General features: G+C 40.6%; 3 protein-coding genes and 1 long non-coding RNA gene across 6 annotated transcripts; 2 read left to right on the forward strand and 2 right to left on the reverse strand.

Annotated features, from left to right (window-relative positions):
- The first annotated feature begins 274 nt into the window (after positions 1–274).
- Positions 275–2536, forward strand: LOC118409350. Its single transcript, XM_035810314.1, has 2 exons — positions 275–1413; positions 1583–2536. The coding sequence occupies exons 1-2, from the start codon at positions 1009–1011 to the stop codon at positions 2108–2110; spliced, it is 933 nt and encodes a 310-aa protein (XP_035666207.1). The 5' UTR covers positions 275–1008; the 3' UTR covers positions 2111–2536.
- A 1089-nt stretch (positions 2537–3625) lies between these two features.
- LOC118409352 lies at positions 3626–5890 on the reverse strand. The gene is made up of 3 exons (XR_004830432.1): positions 5732–5890; positions 4935–5089; positions 3626–3837 (listed from the first exon to the last, which is right to left on the reverse strand). It is a non-coding gene; the product is annotated as an uncharacterized LOC118409352 (long non-coding RNA).
- On the forward strand, positions 5867–10149 carry LOC118409351 (nuclear receptor 2C2-associated protein-like). Of its 3 annotated transcripts, XM_035810316.1 has the most exons (5): positions 5867–5942; positions 6104–6175; positions 8887–8977; positions 9565–9738; positions 9970–10149. In XM_035810316.1, exons 2-5 carry the CDS (start codon positions 6123–6125, stop codon positions 10087–10089), a joined length of 438 nt encoding a protein of 145 aa, XP_035666209.1. In that variant the 5' UTR covers positions 5867–5942; positions 6104–6122; the 3' UTR covers positions 10090–10149. The 3 variants fall into 3 exon arrangements, with proteins under 3 accessions (XP_035666209.1, XP_035666210.1, XP_035666208.1); XM_035810317.1 differs by lacking the exon at positions 5867–5942 and having other exon boundaries at positions 6093–6170; XM_035810315.1 differs by lacking the exons at positions 5867–5942; positions 6104–6175 and adding an exon at positions 6186–6270.
- LOC118409348 (elongation factor-like GTPase 1) lies at positions 9825–19905 on the reverse strand. Its single transcript, XM_035810311.1, has 22 exons — positions 19739–19905; positions 19379–19509; positions 19127–19194; positions 18683–18767; positions 18438–18571; positions 18068–18205; positions 17699–17755; positions 17068–17228; positions 16261–16384; positions 16046–16125; positions 15539–15675; positions 15064–15186; positions 14848–14947; positions 14536–14660; positions 13968–14261; positions 13713–13844; positions 13294–13441; positions 12992–13152; positions 11946–12725; positions 11620–11733; positions 11135–11319; positions 9825–10855 (listed from the first exon to the last, which is right to left on the reverse strand). The coding sequence occupies exons 2-22, from the start codon at positions 19467–19469 to the stop codon at positions 10667–10669; spliced, it is 3426 nt and encodes a 1141-aa protein (XP_035666204.1). The 5' UTR covers positions 19470–19509; positions 19739–19905; the 3' UTR covers positions 9825–10666.
- Positions 19906–20056: the final 151 nt, after the last annotated feature.

Here is a 20056-nt window from a genome sequence, read left to right on the forward strand (position 1 = left end):
ACGCTTCAGAAAAGCAAGATCTTGCACTTGGGAGCGGAATGGGAAGTCCAGAAATAGCCCATCGGACCGTAAAAAGTCTCCAAAATCAAGAAGCTGTTGTCTAAACTCCTTCCCCAGCTTATGTTACTGGCTCATGCCACGGAGGAGTCTGCTTGGAGATTACAAACAACCCTGAGTAGCATACTGTTGAAGTATTTCCGCCGTTAGGGTTCTCTATTGGACTATGTCAGCTGTAAACGCATTTCATGGTTACATGTTAGCCTCCACCAGGCATTCCTACAGGGATACGGGGATCGTAGAATTCGGGGGAAAATAGGGAAATTGGCCAGGGGAGTCAGTCATCGACAGTACGGTAGAGACTAGTTACAGGTAAAGGCGGCGAAACTGTGTGAAATTGTTGAATGTTGTTCAGACCACATTGCAGTAGACTGGTCTATTGGGTCTTAGGTATCGAATTCCTTTCAACTGTAAAATATGATCGTTTCCACATTACTTATTTCACGTATCTAGACGCAGATCCAAAGAAAAATGCAATGTAGAGTTATTCAGAAAGGATTAAAAACTCCATCCAGTATATGTCAAACCATATTTGGTAACTTTTAACGCTGACTAGTAAAAAAACGACTCGTCATTTTAAGTGGAACTGTTATGATATTCTGTTGCCAGCTCCAAATATTTTCTGAATTTCAGAAATTACCAGAGACGAAACATCCGTACAGGTATCATTTACTAGTAATCAGTCTCGTGGGTGTCCGCATACTGTCGTCATGATACCCACTCATCAGTAAATGTAATTACGATTATGACACTGAAATATTCATGCATTACAATACCCACTGGACTTATGACAACGACGATACATATCACTTCCTGGGACAAAATTGCAGTGATCTGCCGCCTGCCGGTTTGACCGACACCTGTTGCCGCCATCTCTTGGGAGACACCTCCATGATTTAGAGCGGCTGACTTTTGATCATCGCAATCTTTATTGGCTCGAATAAACCGTTCATGCAAAACTGTAGAAGTTCAAAACTTGAAGCAAAGTCCGCCAAGCTAGTCCTTACCGATGCCATGACAGAGGCAGGGTCTGGCGGAGCAGTATCGACTTGGGATAAACAATACTGCGTCCAAAAACGCGTCGAGATGAGGAAGTTAGATGAAGCTATGCACAACCTGAAGAGAGAGGAAACGGTGTTCCTGACTTCCCATGACTACAGGGTACGCCAGGTACAGCGACGAATGGAGATTCTAAGGGACAAAAGGAACAAAATCATCCAAGAACGAATGGTGGGGGTAGAGACGAATGTTTTCACTCTCAACAGTCTGGCAGAGTTGTCCCGTTCCGCGCATGACGGTCAGATGAGACGTAGAGCAAGGGACACATTACTTCAGACCGAGGAGGAGCTTAAGAAGGTACGGGCCATTCATTTTTTCACTGCACTAAATTGATCTTAAAATACAAATTCAAAGATGCCAATTCATAGTAATGCATATACTAGTAACCAAATGGTCACTCAGCATGATAGTCATCTTGACTTGACAAAATGTTGACAGGATGCATGAATCTCTACTTGACTACTAGGTCTCGTGGAGAACGCCCCCGCCTACCCCGTACAGTAGTTCAGACGAGGATTCGGACTCAGAGGACACCGAGAACACCCAGCGGATGGGAATTACACGAACGAATCGCTTAGCAGGACACTACTCTGGTGTTTCTGGATTCAGAGCCCTGCCGTTCATGGGTTTGAAGCAAACTGACGGCGCCACTAGTCCAGGCAGACATTCAAGAGGTTGTCTGCAGCATGGGGATACCACAGGGGCTACCCGAGATCGTGGGTCAACGTTTCTACCAACTATAACACGAAAACACACGAATAGCGGATCTAGGGACATGAATCACAACAGACTAGCTATCTCAGGACATGGTTATAAAAAAGGGTTTTCTGTGGGCACCAACAAAAGCAGACTACCAGATGACCGGATCCACACAAACAGCCTCTCCTCCTCCCCTGCACTGCCACGGAATTCCAAGAGGACTACAAACTTCCCTGCACTTTTCAGGGCCCTAGCAAGTGGCAATGCAAGGACAGGGTCTTCATTCAGTTGCTAAAAAATTATACTTTCAAGCGTATGTACAATTAAGGTTTTTGTCAAGCAGCATATCAAATATCAAAGATGATAACATTGTGTCCAAATCCACTATATATCACAGTCGAATGGCGCTACCCTGTGTTGTTTAATGTGGCAACGAAGCTCCCTTTTCTCCGTTAAATCCAGTTTTCTGAGGTAATGTATAACATGAATGGGACAATACCAGTTGAACATACTTAGTCTGATATTTAACAAGTCTAATCCCACTTGGAGAGGGTTAAGGCAAAGCTAAAATCTGCAAGAGGTTTAACTTTTCCTAGCTGAGCTTGTACCTTTTACAAACCTTCCTGCTTTGACCAATAATGTGTTTTTTTTATGATTCCACACAGAGTTCTAGATTTAAGTAAAAATTGAGGAAAGAAAATAAAAAGGTTCTTGAAAATGATTCTGGCTACTGTTACTTGTCTGTCTAGATTCTATACATGATAAAGATTTACACTATCATTAAGAATTAGCATAATTCATATACTGATTGCCTGTTAATTACTTTGTTTGTAATCAATGGTAAGAACAGACCTGTGATAACAAAACAACTCTACACCAGGATCAGGGTAAACTTGTCTTGACTCTATGAAAAAAAAATCCTAGTCACACATGTGAATAATGTGGATTAGGCTTGCCATAACTAAAAATGGACTGAAAATAACCTCACCTGAGTGAATACCTCATTAAATAGCACAGCTATAAACACTCCTTTTCTCTGCTTATTTCTAGGGTCATACAGTATACAAAGAAAACCTTACCCAATAGTTATATTCTTATCATAACCTCAGTGAAAAAATTGACATTTATGTCCTCTTCTGAGATACCTACGAATCCTTCAAGGAAATACTGGATGCTTGTAAGGGCGTTATATATAAGGTCGCAGTGAGATCGCAGTGTGATCACCGTCTAGTGGAATGGGGCTTTCACGCCAAGCAAACATGTCAGCCAAGATGTAATGTCCTTGATGCTTGGTGTGAAAACTTCACTAGCTACTGTATACTGGCTACATGATGTGTACAAGGGGCATTCCATAAGTTTTGATATATTTTGGGACAGACAGTTTTAACCATCCTAGATTATTGGAATCTTAGTACAGCATTTCTGTATAAACCTAAAAAGGTACCCCAATTTCGATAAAAGTGGGGAAGTCTTTCCCTAAGGGCAAACCTAAAAATCATCTGTTCACAAATGGGGTATAGTTTGTAAAGAAAAATAAACAGTCTTACTTTAAAGTAAAGGACATAATGATAACTGGAATGCCACAATCAACGATCAGAATGAGAGGCAAACATGGTATTTACCACATGATATACCATGCCAGAGGAAAGAAAAAGAACAGGCCAGTAAGATATGTTTTCCTTTGGAAATATAATAATGAGACTAAAATCATGCAATTGGGTATGTATGACCTATGTTTAACAACTGACCACTGCAGGTAGTTGTTACTCTAAATTGTTAGAAAACACTGTCAGCAAAGATCAGTCAAGACTTGTGGACCAATATAACTGGTTTATTACTTCGAAGTAGAATGAATAGAGCTGGCATCCATTATATCATGTCCACATCTAAACCTTCCAAGAAGCACAAATTCAAACATCGGAATCATTGTAACATGTGTCCAGCTGACATCTCAAAGTTATGAAATCAGCAATAAGAGTATCATCTCAGCAGCTCTGGAAAGGTCTCATCTTGTTCACTCATCTGTGGAGGCAGAAATAAAAATCTTGTCAGTGCACATGTATGGTCCACTAATCTTTACCTGCTTCTCAAAAGTTTTGGAATAAATAAGGTCACAAAGAATTGAAACATTGTAAGTTTCATCCCTTCTTATTCCTGATTTTAAGCACTTTATCAGTATCACAGATAATGAGATTGAAGCATAAAATCATGAAGCATGTAACATTACAGTATGGGCAAGGTGCCTCTCCAGCTGTGGCGACTGTTGCAGGCATTCTTTTGCCTGCATTCTTGAACACACCATGCCCAACAGTCACAAACCTCTCCATCAGTGCAAAAACAACGGCCATCCGTAACCCTTCATGCTGGACAGGTGCCCTAATCTTGGGTTGTCCCTGACTTCCCTATAATCCTAGCTAAGATTCTGGACTGAGTTTCCAGGTAAGTAGAGTTCTTTGGTTAGGTGGTAGTAACACTCCACTTGGAACTGCTCCTCTTGACCGCCTATTTGACTCTTTACAAGCTTACTGTTATGACGGGTCTGTGCAGACTGCCCAGTGATCTATAATTGTACATTACCGGGTGATCATCCATGTATTTATCAAGTCTTGCCTTGAAGCTGTTTACTGTAGACGCTGTAACTACTTCTTCAGGTAATCCATTCCACAAGGGTATGACTCTGTTACTAAAAAAGGGATTTTCTTTTGTTGCTGTTTGTTCTTGACCTTACTACACCTTACTTATACTCTTGGATTCTCTTTTCTCTATATCTCTGTATACACAGTACAGTGTCATATAACCAGGTACACTATATACCATGTAGTAGTAGATGATCTCATGATTATGGGCATGAGCAGAGGAGATCTCACAGACCAAGGAGATGCATGGAGATCAATCATAGTGGCATTGTGACAAGGTATTGCGGGCACAAGTCAATTTTTTTCAGGAGTGTAGGAAAGTCAGGGACACCCAGACAACAGTTGTGGTGGTTCACAATCACAGAGTACTGTTATAGCAAGTTTTGTGCAGGGTATGTTCAAAACTAAGTAAAAGAGCCCCTGCAACAGTCACAACCGCAAGAAAATCTCCATACCCTACATTGATTAAGCATAATATCTTACCTCAACACTCATGGAGGCTGTCTACAGGATGTTATTCGTCCTTTTGGATGAACTTTCCCCTGATGTATGGCACATACTGCCACACAGCCTTCCAGTCTGAGGCCCACACCACTACTACGGCTCCCAGTCCTCCCCACACTGCGGCTGTGCTTTTCCTGGAGCATGGGAGAAATTAATGTAAGCAACTTCCTTCCAGTTAATCTCACCTTAGCTGACGTTTCGATGCTTGTCAGACATCTTCCTCAGAGCTTCTAACTGGAATTCTATTTCTCGCAATATGTAGCCGATGAAGGTGGCGCTTTTGCAGCGAGAACACATGACAGGCACATTCTTTGGATTAAAGATGCAGCCGGATAAGGAAGTCAAGCCCATTGATGAACCGAGACGAGGGGAGGGGGGGGGGGGGGTACAAACTTAGCCACCTTTGGGATAGTGTTCTCATCGCAAAAGCGCCACCTACATCGGCTACACATAGCAGCAAGAAGCAGAACTCCAATTATAAGCTCTGAGGAAGATGTGAGATTAGGTGAGACTAACTGGTTGTGCAAAAGAAAACTCCTACGTCGAATGTAAGCAAATTATGGTGTAATAACTGTAAACCTACCACCGAATAACTCTACTGGAAAAGTTTTTAGTTCATTTGGCCAACTTCTACATTTTTTCAGTAAGACATGGGACTCTGATAGAGACTAAAAGGATATGTACATGATGATAGAATCGAAAAATATGTACCGCCCCCCTCCCCCTAAAACGATGACTTCGAGAAGGTCATTGTCGACACGGTCCGCCATACTCACCAGTTATTGGCCAGCTCCCGATATTTGTCTCCTGTGAACACCTTTAACGTGTGGTTCTTCTGTAGCAATTGTCTTACCAAGGTACTCATCTTCAGGGATAATTTAGGTGTATTCTAACGGCGAAGAACAGCGGAGCTGAGTCGACCTGGGTGACCACCAGACGTGACACTAACTGCGCATGTGTCAGTTGGACTACTCCATTCTTTTCGAGGTGAAAATTTTGATCTAATATCTCTCGTAATTTTCCCAAATATCCAAACTCGTGTTGATTATGTTAAGAAGATTTTAGGTACCTTAATATTATCAAATATAATATTAAAACTTGTACTTGTGATTACTCAATTGTTTTGATAAAAGTCTATCCCATATCAGAGTGGACTATGCCACAATTATGGCGTTTTCTTTGACACGAGAAGATGGACAACTTCCTGCTCCCAAAGTAAGGTAAGACTTGCGAAAATCATGTAAATGTGCGTGTTATGTAGTAGCCTACATGCATGTTTGGCCACGGCTCCAGGTGCTGGGGGTGGGGAGGCAAGGTAGACGTGAAGATTATAAGGGAGTTGCCCGTTTTAATAGAGCAGAGTGTAGAAGCAAGTAATCTCCAAGCAGAGGTTAGGCTCCGGCTGTTTTTTAAACGTTTTTTCTAGTCGTTTTTATCGGGCTTTCTATTTTGTATTTTATCTTGCTGTGTCAAAACGTTTGGCTGGCGTACTTCAAGAAAAATGACAAAATAGAAAGCCTGATAAAAACGACAAAAAACGTTTAAAAAACAGCTGGAGCCTAACCTCTGCTTTGAGAGTAAGGAGCAAGGAGGTTTTCCTTTCCCTGGTAGGAGTTTTTAGCCTGGGTACCATCCGTATTCTACCGGGCTCCTTACACTTTTTAGGTAGCGAGAGTAAGAAGTCCAGTAGAATACAGATGGTACCCAGGCTAAGGAGTTGGTACTCCATCATGGAACCGCTCGCTCCCCATCAACCGCTCCTTGAACTCTATGGTCAGCTGACTGTCATCCAGGGCACTACAGGGTTAACTACCGTGCAGGGCGAGGGATGACCACTCTGTAATGTTGTCCTGCCATTTCAGGCTGCCAAGCTTTCCGCTGTCGCCCCCGGCCAGGATGTTCCTGTCAATAAGATTTTTTTGGCACTACTGACAGTGAGGATGGCACTTAGAGGGTCTGCATGGGGGTCCTGACAACGCTTTACGCTAAATTCGGGATGGCCAACAACGTTTTACGTTAAATTCACAAAGGCCAGCAACGTTTTAAGCTAAATTCAGAAAGGTCTGCATTGCTTACGGTAAATTCTAGAAGGCTGGCAACACTCTACAGAGGCGACGGCAGCAAATTTCGGATTTGGCAGCAAAATATTGCTGCCAAACGGCGCGACAATCCTAGGGGGTTCTGGGGGAATGCTGAGCAGCTCCTTGAAATTTTGACTCTCTGAAACGTTATAATGTACTACATTACAAGGGAAAATTTCGCTGAAAGAGAAAGCTAAGTTTTGTCGGTGACGCTACCCGACATATTTTACCATGTCAAGCGATGTAGGCGCAAGGTGTCGCAAGGGAGGTCCGGGGAAATTTTGAAATCCTGACCCTCTGAAACGCCATTTCCAGAATTTTTCTGAGCAAAATTTTGCTGGGCATTATATAAAGCTTGATAACATTTCTATATGCCAAAAAGTCTTTTGAGGGCACTCCGCCCTGCCCCACCCAACGTATTGTCAGTATTTCGAGCGCCGGAGGTGTGAGGGGTCGCAAGGCCAATTGAGGCACAGGACAATTTTGACATCTTTTGACTCTAAAACGTTATTTCCTGCATTTGGGGCTGTCAGACTAAGCTAGTTCAAGACATTTCTATTAGCAAGAAAGGTTTGTGAAGGTAACGCCCCCATATACAGTTTCAACTTTCAACATGTCGATGGCCGAAACAGAAGGTGAACAGCATCGCAAGGGAGGTCTGGCAAAATTTTGAAATCTTGTCCATCTGAAACACCATTTCCTGTATTTTGAGGGGCAGAATTATAACTGGTAGACTACGCTACAACTCACGAAAATTGGGAGACCAGACTACGATTTATGGAACATTTTTAGGGTTGACTACGTTTTACTTGGAAATTTTAGGCTCTATTACGCTTTATGTGAAATGCACTGGCTACGCTTTACGGTAAATTTTCCCACCCTCACTACGAATTATGTAAAATAAAATAGCTTCCCTACGAATTACGGGAAATTAAAAAGGCAACCTACGCCTTTATACAGAAAAGAGCATGCAGACCCTCCACTTACTGTCAGCCCTAATCATCTACATTCATATACCCCCAAATGGCCCCGCATAGGGCATCATAACTCCTTATATAACCCTAATTTTGGGTAAGATGGTACAAGAAAGGACTAATGGACAAAATTATTACACTTCTTGGTAAGACTATTGAAAGATTGATCAACTATTGAATTGATTTTTTTAAAGGCAATTTCCTATTAAGGCCACACCAATTTTATTTGATGTTTCCTTTTTTTTTCAGAAAAACATTGGGCCGGTTAAAGATTGGGTTGGTTAAAAAAGCTTTTGCAAAAAGTCGGGGGTAGGAGAGATTGAGGGGCTTACTCAAGTTACACAACAGAAATAACAACAGGTTTCACAAGTAATAGTTGGATTATTTACCTAAAATTCGTAGCTTAAAGAGAAAAGAGAGGCAGTGAAATTTTGTCAACACGAGGTGTGGCCATCAATTTGAATTTTTTTTTTTCAAATCAGAAAAAAAAGGGTCGTCAAATCCGAGAAACAACAAATAAAATTGGTGTGGCCTAAAAGAGATTAGAACATTGGTCTTGTGATTGGCAGGCGTAGGTGTTAGGTTTCAGTTGGTTCAGGTTCTTGTGAATGATCTGTAGATTTTTTAGCTCATGGTGCATTTGTGTTGTTGAAGGTACTTAAAGTCGTCTTGTCTGTGTGTACTCTCAATGTTCCGAGAGGTTTTGTACATCTGTTTGTTGATTTTATTTATCAGTTTTTCTCTCATTCCAGGTAGACTGATGATATGATTACGAGTGCTTCTGCTTTCCTCTTATTTGCCTTTTTTCTTGTACATAACGTTATGATGTATATGTATTACTAACGGTTATGCCAAATAAATTGTTTTTTCTTGTAGAGTCAGTTCTGTGCTGAACAGGGATGTGAAACAGTTCGGCAAGAAGTTCATGTTTGATGGTGACGAGGAAACTTGCTGGAATTCAGACCAGGTAACGTTACTCATACTTCTCCCAGGAAATTCTCCCACATTATTCCCTGGTGGAATGCCCTACAAGTCTGAGATAAGCAAAAATCATGACTTCCATGGCAGTTACTGGTACCAGAACATCCTGGTAACTTGATGGAAACAGATCCCTTAGAGCTTAGTAGAGGCCTTCAGAACCAGAGGGTATCAATTTCCCCCGCCTTTGAATGTTTCTTAAATTACAATTTCCCAGTATTGTATTGTTGATATTTGAGGTATTTACAACTTAGCATATAATCAGTGTTTGAAACTTCAAAATTTATCACTTTTACACCTATGTGGAGAGCAGAACATGTTCACGCTACTTAGATACCTTAGATCCTTCTCCTACTATTGTTGTATCGCTTGGCAATCAGTATTTCTCCAGAGAATACATTAATGCATAATAAAGATGTCACATAAGTGATGTGCACGTAGTTTCAAATACACTGTTACAGACTACTATAAACCAGCTGTCATGAAGCGCATCATTCTGTCTACAGTGGGCAGCCTGGGGTGTATCCCATATTGATTTAGTTTCTTCTACATTCAAAAACATTTTGCTTGGAACAGGGTAGTCCACAATGGATTTTGGTGGAGTTCACAGAAGAAGTGTGCCCAGAAGAAATCCAGCTGCAGTTCCAGGGAGGCTTTGTAGGTAAAGACTGCTGGCTGGAGGGTAGCAGTGGTGATGGGGACCTAACAAGGTTCATGGACTTCTACCCAGAAGATGTCAACTCTGTGCAAATATCCTTTCGTTTGTTTATCATATACTGCAATTATCACTGGTTACAGGTATAAATAGAAAGGCAAACAGATTCTATGCTGATGATATGGTTTATTTATGTCATACAGTTCATAATTTGGGTAAGTCTTTAGTGCTGTAAATCACAGTTACACTCAGTCTTTGTAGTATTGTAACAAAGTGTTTATTTGAACAGCCCAATTGTCAGTGATTCTTCCTTAACTCTATATTACAGATTTACAGTAAAGGAAGCACCATCAGTCAAGAGGTTACGGATAGTCTTTCCCACTAGCACTGACTTCTTTGGAAGAGTCACAGTATACAAGTTGGACATCATAGGGACAAGTATATGAAACTTGAGACATCCTATATCAACATCATTATTTTTTTACAATAAAAATGAATGTCAGATACTTATGTGACCTACATGACTGGTACTTTGAAGATATGGAAGGTTGTGAGTTGGGCAAGTTTATAATTTTTGCTACTTTCCTGCCTCAGAGGATGCCACTGATTCAAATCAGGATACATAAGACAAGTCAACAAACATTATTTTACTAAGAGAAGAGGTAGCTTACTAATCAATCACCTTACATGTCACTGAAATCTAGGGAATGCAAAGGATATTTTCTACTCCATCCCAAAAACTGACCTTTAAATTTCAGTAGCCTGTTGTTAACTTCAAAAATGAAATGTACAACTTCAAGGAAAATCACATTTTTCTGTAAATTTTTGCAATACATATTTTAGATATTTTGAAGAACAGTGTACAACTGTATTGTCATCAAAGATTTCTATACTAGTAGAAATAGGGAATAAATCTTTAATCCACAAAAAATGTGACCAGACTAAAGAAAATCTGATTGCAATAAAATGATAATACAACAAGACGTACTAACTTAAATATAGAGAACTGAAGAAAAGGTGAATCTACTTATTCTTGGATAGAGTTCTCTGTTTCTCAGCATGTTCTACTATTTTCTCATCAACATACAGTCCTTTTCTCCGTCGTACACTATTCATATACAGACGTCCTTGATTTTCAGAATCAGCCTTCTCTCCAAAGTGCATCAATTCTTCCTCAGTTATTGGCTCCCAGAATGGGTCACTGTTAACAACCTGAAACACCAATGGAACACTTTTGAGTTTGACGCTATTAAATATAACAAAGATCATTATTCAACTTGATACATTGTACCATGGAGAAAACATAGTTAGAATTATTCTTAGATGTGATTTACCTTACAAGAATGAATTTTACAATACTTAATTGTGAAGCCAAATTTTTATTATGTGCAAAATGCCCAAGCCCATATTGCAATACAATAGCTTTGATGCTATAACACAATCAATATGAAGAGATGACTAAAGACTATAATAGACTGCTGTTAAGCTCACCTCCCAGTGACTGAACACCAGTTGAGGGCTGGCCAGTCCACTTGTTTTTTTCCTGATTTCCTCAGCAAACCCAAAACTCTCTGCCACTGGTAGTGCTGCCTGGATGCTGAAGACTGACAGGCTTTCATTCATGTCCTCTTTCAGAACCTTTCCATTCTTCCGTCCAAGCACAGCATACATCTTGCCTTCAATTGAAACCATGGATTTCAGTATATTTTCAATATATTCATCATGTGAAGCTCAACATACAGGTATACAAGACCTTCATCAACGTAGTCAAGACCTTCATTATGTAAAAGCCTCCATCATCATCATCATCATCATAAAAGCTTCCAATACATTTCTACGGTATTTGTACATTTCAACTATGACCAAAACTCAGAACCCTTTTCTAGTTCAAGTTATAAGTCAAGTTATATATTGACTTGCAGTAAAAGACATGTTCTGGACAAAACAAGTATTGTATAGTAGCAAGCATGTCTGACCTAGTACATCTGCTGTGGCCTGGATGTCACAAGTGTACATGGCAGCCATCAGTCTCTGGGGATGTTTCTGAAATGCTTGTCTGCAAGCCTCCTTCATTGTAGAGATCAGCTGACCTGAAGCAAAGTTGTAGGCTGAGTATAAATTTGAACCTTGAACGCATAAATGAAAGGAAACACTGGAAAAACTAGGAATTTCTTCAACTGTTGGTGGCAAAACATTCTGGGATTGATAATTATATTTTCTGAATGGTTTGGGGTTGTCATAAGCTCTTAATTTGTTAACGCTACTGCATGTTTGCAATCTCAAAACATCCAGTCTAACTGACCTGTGAACGGGCCGTGACGATCCATGAAATCTGACTCAGCCATTTCCCCATCTGAGTCGTCTCCGCTGGACTGGGATTCCTCATCCACTCCTTGTGATAGTTTATGTTCCCTGGGGGAGAGAAAGTGACTTCGGGGAGACATAGACACACCAAACGTATCTGAGTGTGCAGAGGACACATCCTCCTCTGCCATTCTTGTGGCTTGGATTTCCTCCTTGTTTGTCAGAGTGTCATTAGTTCTTGGTTGTCTCTTCTCTGACAGTTGTTCCTGCATGGTCCACTCTTCCACCACGAAACAAACCCCCATGAGTGGCTCCTCACACAGTGGTCCAGCCAGGGTTGCCAGCTGAAATCCGCTCCCAATGGCATGGTCAAAGTGCCGAAACTGTGCAGCTGACTTCACCTCTCCCTTGTCTATAGAGTCCCACACCGATGGTCGCTGATACCCCGCAACCCTGTTTAGCAATATGTTTGGACCATTTCGCCTTGGACCAAATGCCCAGATCTGATCTATGGCATCTCTGTAATGTCTACCTGCTTGTGCAAACTTGGCCCCAAGAGTGGACTTGAACTCGGTTAACCTATTAAGTGTTTCCGCCGTGACCTTTGCCCTTTCAGCTTGATGGTGACTGATGTCGCCACTTGACTTGGTGATCCTGTCCAGCGTACGGAGCAGGTCTGCATTATCCTCCAGAAAGTTGCTAATGTCCTCTGGCAGAGGCAAGGCACTCACCTTCAAACTGCACAATTTGTTAGGAGTTTGTAACAATATGGAACCACCTGGAAATAATCCATATGGATACCAATGAGTGCAATGTCTACAACATAAATAAAATGCTTTTTGTAGAAGAATTGACAGCCAGTACATATCAAACATCTGATGATCTCCTCAATGACAATGAAAAGGTATATTTTCTTATGCTAAACATTCACCTATTCATTGATAGAATAACTCTGGAGACCAATGAGGTTTTTATTATGGTGACAAAGTAGAGAAAGACTGCTGGAAAGATTGAAGGAGTACAACACAAAAGCATTAAAATTACCCCATTTTATCTTTTTATCTGTAGCTTCCTTTCCAGACTTGGTGATGCGGTTTGTGTCGTGGTCAATGACCTCATTGACCATGTCCACCTTGGGAGGGGGGATGATGGTCTCTCGGAATGGCACCATGGGGTCCGACACATTCAGCTCAATTTTGGCAAATCTGTGGAGGTGGAATATTAGTATGATACCTTCTCCTATTCTTGCACTGTCACAATCTTGCTAATACTAAGATACAGCCCAGATCACCATGGTGCATATATCTGATCCTAAACTACATGTATATGGTAGTTGCTGTGAGTACCTCTGAGTCAGATCATCCAGGCACCTCTGCAGGTGGACCTCCCCAGCAGTGACCAGGACATGTTCCCCTGACTCCTGCACCAGAACCTCCACTGACGGGTCAGCCTGGTTCAGCAGCCGTAAACCCTGCATCAGGGCACTCATATCTCCTGTGGGATGATGTGTACCATTATATGAACTTGATATTTCAAATTCAAGTACCCCCCGGTAATAATTTCCAGGTAGGGGACACATAGGAAACAAGGCATTCTTCAAAGCATACATGGCCCAATAGAAATAATTTGCCTTATAAAAAAGACTGCTAAAGTTGTATATTTCATTTCAATAGATGAAGTCTCTACCTTTACACCACTTAAGTACAATGTAAGTGCCCCATCCATAATATTCATGCTCAGCATATAAAACACTCTCAATTCCTACCTGCATGTTTGGGTTCAACAGCCACTCTAACAATAGGTGCAGCATCCAGATACACAGGAGAGAAGGCAGGGCAGGCAATGGTACTGGATACAGTGGCAGACTTTAACACATGGGCCTGAAGACCTCCAATTCCTGTTCAACATTCAAATATAGGTGTTAACAAGCCTACAGAGCTGATTATTTAGCTGTACATACTAGTAGTTGGTATCACAGAAAAACTGCCACATTACTTTCTATTTCCTATGTTTGACCCACCTAGTATGTTGCCAGCTGGCACCTGATCAACAGTTTCCAGCTCCTTCCCCATTAACAAGTACAAGTCTTCCACCTCAACAGCTGCCACGTGCTTCAGCTGCGAGAGATCCCCAGGTGCATCTGACATCTGCTGAAGGGCATGTGAGGGGTTGTGTTTGGGACCTAGAACATACAACTTCTGACCCCTCTTCACATTTCCACTGAACACTCGAGCAAACCCGACAAAGACGTTGGGGTCATCATCCACCTTGTCCTTTTTCTGAATGAGAGTGGATGTTGAACTGCTGTCATTCCCTGGTGGAGGAATACAAAATGTAATTATCATAAGAAGAGATCACTTCTAAACACAGTTTGTGTAATCTCCATAATAATATATTCATGATGTACTTTACAGGTTTGTAGATAGTTCATTTCAGCATAGACACTAGCAAATCTTAATCCTGACCTGGCCTGCCATTCATTCTGTTAGGCATGTTGATAGAGCTCCTATAGGATGGACTCAAGTTGAAACTATACTAAGTTTTCCATTGTTATTGCTAATGGACTACAACCCATATATACTACAAACCATTTTCCTTAGTAGCCTGGTCTTGTTGAGGCACTTGTGTCTGATTGGTAAGAGCAGCCAACTTCTCCTGGTGCCGCTGTCTGGCAAGCTCACGTTTCTGCTCTATCTCTTCCTGAGTCAGAGGTCTGGAAAAAAAGATATTTTCATTACTTTCAAAAAAGCCAGAAAATACAAATGAGTTTTGAACTTTTACCAAAGCATGGCCACCGCTGCCCGCAAGTACTCTCCATGAGTGTCTCTATCTGAACAACTTATACTAATACATGTATCTACATGTGATTAAGAAATCAGTGATGCAGTGTAAACATCTACCTTGGCCTGTTGTGAGGTAGGGCTTTGTGATCCACAGAAAACATCTTGGAGATGAATACAATAACAGGAGCCGAGTCCTCTGCACTGCACATCAAGAAATCTGCACACAAACATGTAAAACAAATTATGATTGCCTACTTTTTGTCTATCAAAATTTTGTTGTGAAATACGTGATACCACGTGTTTTAAGTTCAACTAAGAAGAAAAAGGGTTTACCTTCTTTCAAATTCTGTGTTGGCTGAGGTAATGAGTCAAACCTCTGGGCAGTGTGACACATGAGGTGCTCCACCTTTTCAGGGGAGATCTGTAGGGGGCTGGGTAACTGGTCCACTGTCATAGCTACATGATGTGGTTAGGGAACAACATCATATCCTTGGGTCTAAACATTGCAATGCTGCTTCATCAAACCTTGTACAGTTTTATTCCTCAGGTAGTTTACATGGCAACTTTGGATCAAATTAACCTTAAGAGATGTTTGTGGATAACATGATTGTTGTAATTACGGTGATACATATTCTTATCCAAAAGTCAACACTGGCTGATGTACATTTTCTATAAAGTCTTTCATGTTGAAATATTTACCATTATGGAAAAGACTTGTCAGACTGGGCTTTTACAGTCTCGACATAAATGTCATACTTCTTAAGATATCGTGGTCAATGGAATAAGAACAAGTCCAGAAGAAGGATACCCAGCACAGCATCAGACAATGGCAGCCACTGTCCACATACAGCCTGCAGCAGCACTCTGGGGTCATTGTGACGGGTGTCTCGTGGTGACAGGGTCACGTTCAAGGACTTCACTATCTTCTCGACTTTCTCCTTGTCCCTTAAGGCAAAACAGACAGACAATTAACAAACCTGCTATTTAATACCTGCTACTAAACTGCTGCCCCTGAAGAGGGCTTTGCCCAATGATGTACACTTGTGTAGAAATTATATACAATGCACTTTAGGCATTCTATACTTGATAGACTAATTGGTTATCTCATCCTTCAGGCTTTTGGATTATTTTATCTGACAATGTTATCTGACATCTTCTTTGTCCTCTGATTTTCTTAATCTTTACTTAGTTTCTGGTTAGTCCACCATATTTACTAATATTACCCCCATGAAGAGTTTCACAAGGTTAGTTAATCATTAGAATTAAAGTTATTTATGCTATAACAGAGGCTGTGAATTGAGTCCATGAACATTACCTTCTCACCAGCACAGCATCATATACAGCCCAGACATTTTCCAACACAAACTGCACGAAAAGTGGTTTCTTCCCCTTGGCCTGGAAAAGAATAAGAGAAAATTTCATATGCAAATATTACATACAAGTGCTTTCAGAAGTTGTACTAAATTTAATTATAGCGTTTTACCATAGTTGACTTTGTACCAAAATGATTGTACATTTCCAAGTTTGTACCTGAGCTCCTTTCATGACCCTCTTTGTTTTGGAGTGAACATAGAAGTCTCCCCACAAAACTTTCTGGAGGATGTCCTCTTTAATGTTGAGTTTTGAGGCATACTGTTTAGCAAAGTGCTCCAATCTGGAAACAAAGGATATCCATTAAAACAAAAGAGTATGTTACATGCATACCAAAGGATAAACCAGCAGTCTCAAAGGAGCACTTAAATGCAGTAGAGGGGTGATATTTTCCAATAGATTGTGTATTGTTTAACACATAATCAGCCCAGATTTTCCGGCAATCCACTTGTAATAAATTGTGTGTCATTTGTTTTATAAAACAATATGATACTCACTAACCCCAAGCAGATGCAACCCATATATTCCCCATACATACACTGCATGAATATTTTTCACATAGATACGGGTCGATAGGCACACAAACAATTGTTGATAAGATTTTTAAAAGAAACACAATAAGACAGGTTTTCTTAATACCCCTGAAATTATTTTTGCATCCCAACATTTGTCAGGGATAGGCTGAAATTGCCTACAATTAAATTAGTCACCACAGGACAAGTGGGGACTTCATAGTTTACTGTGCAGCATTGTAGTATGCATTTTTTTAATTCGGAAAAATGTCATCTATCAGAAAATATCACTATCTTCTGGAGGCAACAAAATACTATCTATCCATTACATTTTCATACAAGTTACAACAGAAATAATCATATTGCCAAGCTACAGGATTGGCAAATATTCTTTTGAAATAAAGTAATACAGATTTTCCTTCACAATACAGCAATGCAAGGTAGACAGGCTAACCTGAAACCCCACCCATCGATGGCACTGGCAAACACAACATTTCCTTGCTCGGGTGAGAAATACAGGTTGGAGTCATCAGTGTGGTCCAGCTCTAAACTGTAGTCAAACACATGGTCCTCAGGGGTAACTGAAGACTCCTTCACATCACTGCTACTGTCTTCCTATATGTTACAATGATGGCAAAAATACATAGTACTTGGTTTTAAGCATCCATAGCATCCATGTAACATGTGACAAGCAAAACTCGTAGAGAATCCTTAAGAAGTTAAGATCCTTTTCTAGCCTGACCAAATCGCACTCCCAGCAACCAGCCTGACAAGTTACAAGTTAAGTTGGGGAAGGGGGTCATTAACCCCAGCCAGCCAGAGATTGTGTAAACACAGGCTAGACAGCTTTCCACTTGGCTAAGTTGTCTACCTTTTAGAAGTATAGTTATGCAAATGATGTACCATGTATTATCTATAGCCTTCTGTCTAATTTATGACACACGTGTTGTATAAATCCAAATGAACATTCTGTGACATAATTATCAAATACTGAAACAAAATCATTGCATGAATCCAAGCATGGCAAACATCCTGGTTAAGGTGGAGAGATAAGGCTATTTCCAAACATGTGAAACTAAACTCACAGTTGTTCCTTTCTTCATGACATCCGTTGAAAAGAGGTCTCCCATAACAGAGTTGACCTGTTGGTACAAAATTGATTTCAAGATGGTGCATATTTTGATGCTTGCACAAATCTTGTAGGTTATGACAGGTAAACCATTCCACTGATTACACTATCAGAACACCAGCAAACCAAACCAAAACAGTACATACATTATGTACTCACAGGAAATGGAAACTCACATTCAGTTTGATTGGAAAACAAATTCTCTGCTTGTGTGGCCCAAGACAACTTATAAGTTTTATATAAAACACAATATACTTTGTACAAGTGTATGTCAAGTTGCCTGCATCACAGCTGACGGACGATAATGATAATAGCAAATGTGCACCTGTTCCAGAACCTGCTGCAGTACCAAGTGTGCCTCCATGGGGGAGTTTTTGAGTTCTGTGATGAGCCTGTCCACCTTGTTCAGTACCAGGACAGGTTTGATGTTCTCCAGCCATGCCTGGCGCAGTACTGCATGGGTCTATTGTACATATCAAATCTGTGTTAAGTGCAAACTAACTATTTCATAAAAAACAGTTCACATCTTATTACCAATTCATGTACTTAGTCAAAATTATTGTCCCCTTGAAAAGTTAGGGTCATTGGATTATTCTCATTTGATAGTATTAAAGAATGCAGGTTATAAGATGCACGCACACACAAACATGCAGACTTTTAGCCCTACTGTACTGTTATATGAAGGCTATGCCAACCTGTGGACACACCCCCTCCACAACATCCACCACTACTACAGCTCCGTCACACAGGCGGACAGCAGTTGACACCTCGCTGGAGAAGTCCACATGTCCAGGGGAGTCAATCAGGTTCACCAGGTAGTCCTCACTCTCTACAGGACAGGTAAACATTTCATCAGGGCACAACATGTTGAGAGAAATTCAAATGTTACTGAGGTGAAAATTGCCATGAAATAAGGGTAACAGAATGAAGACTTGCTGACCTTTCTGAAACTGCAGTGAGATGGCGCTGGACTTCATGGTGATCCCTCGGATCTGTTCATCAGCCCGACTGTCCAAGTAGCGCAGCTGACAACATCACAACAGTGTCAGTACTTCAGTTACTACTAACAGTAATATCCTAAGCTTGTTCTAGCTGTTAATGAATAGTTTCCAAGATTCTGTGAAATAAAACATTCTAATCATAAATAACAGCCGTTAACGTTATATATAACTTCATTAATACAATAAACTCTAATTCTGAGTGCAAGGCGTGGAAGCATTACCCAACAAAATTTCTTCTCCATAGCCCTTCTGGCTTACATAAATGCTAGTAACTTAATAATGTTCTCATCATCATCATCTGGGTGTGCTGGATGCACAGATGGACATGACTCTCCCTAAGACGTTGTATTTGGTAATGTTGTGTTGCCCATACTAGTACTCACTTTTCCAGCAAGTCTCTTTGATATAACACCATTGCTTGCAACAAGAACGTCAGCAAGAGTCGTTTTACCTGAGAAAAGAATCATGACTGTAAACTTCTGAAAGTTTGTTAACGTTATTGGTAACTAATAAATGGCTATGAATCAAAGAATGCTATTAATCTATTATAGATAAAGGGTTTGAAATACTTGAGTGCACAGGAAAACAACCAACATTGAAAATTGAAATCAAGGCATTGATACAGATGGCCTTACCATGGTCGACATGTGCCAGGATACAGATGTTCCTGACGTTCTTTGGGTTCCCTTGCAGCTGCGCCAGCTGGCCAGGTGTCACTGTCCTCATGGTGACACTGTGCAGGTGATGATGACAACAACCTGGCAAGCTTTGGGCATGAAAGATAAATACAGTTGTGTTAGCTTTCTTATAATCTATCACTATCCAGCCTTTCTTACTATTTATCCGTCACAATCCATTCTTTCTTTAATACCTGCATCATAATTTATAATACCAGTAACGTTACAGTCCAGGATAAACAAAACGTTGGATACATGTTGCGAAACACCACTAACGTTTTGTGGCGGATAATCACCCCGTAAGTTGAAAATACTCACCTTTTGTGATGGCTCCAAGCAGAATATGAATATATGTGGTGTATTGAGTCCTTTGCAAGCAGTATTTCAATGTCAGAACGTTGCAAAATCGTGAAATTTTGCAATTTTTTCACGTGTCACAATTTAACACTGTAGGGCGCCATGTTGTTGCATACACTTCCGGAAGAGGTCAATAAACCTGGTAGCGTATTCAGAGACATGCGAATTTGTGTCGTAAAATCATTGACGTCACATCATGACATTTGGAAACGGTTTTATTTATGAAGAAAAATATCCAATACTATTTTAGAGTAAAGTTTCTTGACAAATTTCGGTTCA

The sequence above is a fragment of the Branchiostoma floridae genome, chromosome 2, assembly GCF_000003815.2.
Source record: "Branchiostoma floridae strain S238N-H82 chromosome 2, Bfl_VNyyK, whole genome shotgun sequence".
Classification (NCBI taxonomy): Eukaryota; Metazoa; Chordata; class Leptocardii; order Amphioxiformes; family Branchiostomatidae; genus Branchiostoma; species Branchiostoma floridae.

Excerpts from the sequence above, each read along its gene's own strand:
- LOC118409351 (XM_035810315.1), top strand. The coding sequence starts at position 6,200 with ATGTGCGTGTTATGTAGTAGCCTACATGCATGTTTGGCCACGGCTCCA. Across the intron at positions 6,271-8,886 it reads GCTGGGGGTGGGGAGGCAAG|AGTCAGTTCTGTGCTGAACA; the intron begins GTAGACGTGAAG and ends TTTTTCTTGTAG. Across the intron at positions 8,978-9,564 it reads CTTGCTGGAATTCAGACCAG|GGTAGTCCACAATGGATTTT; the intron begins GTAACGTTACTC and ends TGCTTGGAACAG.
- LOC118409348 (XM_035810311.1), bottom strand. The coding sequence starts at position 19,469 with ATGAGGACAGTGACACCTGGCCAGCTGGCGCAGCTGCAAGGGAACCCA. Across the intron at positions 15,187-15,538 it reads ATTGTCTGATGCTGTGCTGG|CTATGACAGTGGACCAGTTA; the intron begins GTATCCTTCTTC and ends CACATCATGTAG. Across the intron at positions 14,948-15,063 it reads AACACAGAATTTGAAAGAAG|ATTTCTTGATGTGCAGTGCA; the intron begins GTAAACCCTTTT and ends GTTTGTGTGCAG.
- LOC118409350 (XM_035810314.1), top strand. The coding sequence starts at position 1,009 with ATGCAAAACTGTAGAAGTTCAAAACTTGAAGCAAAGTCCGCCAAGCTA. Across the intron at positions 1,414-1,582 it reads CCGAGGAGGAGCTTAAGAAG|GTCTCGTGGAGAACGCCCCC; the intron begins GTACGGGCCATT and ends CTTGACTACTAG.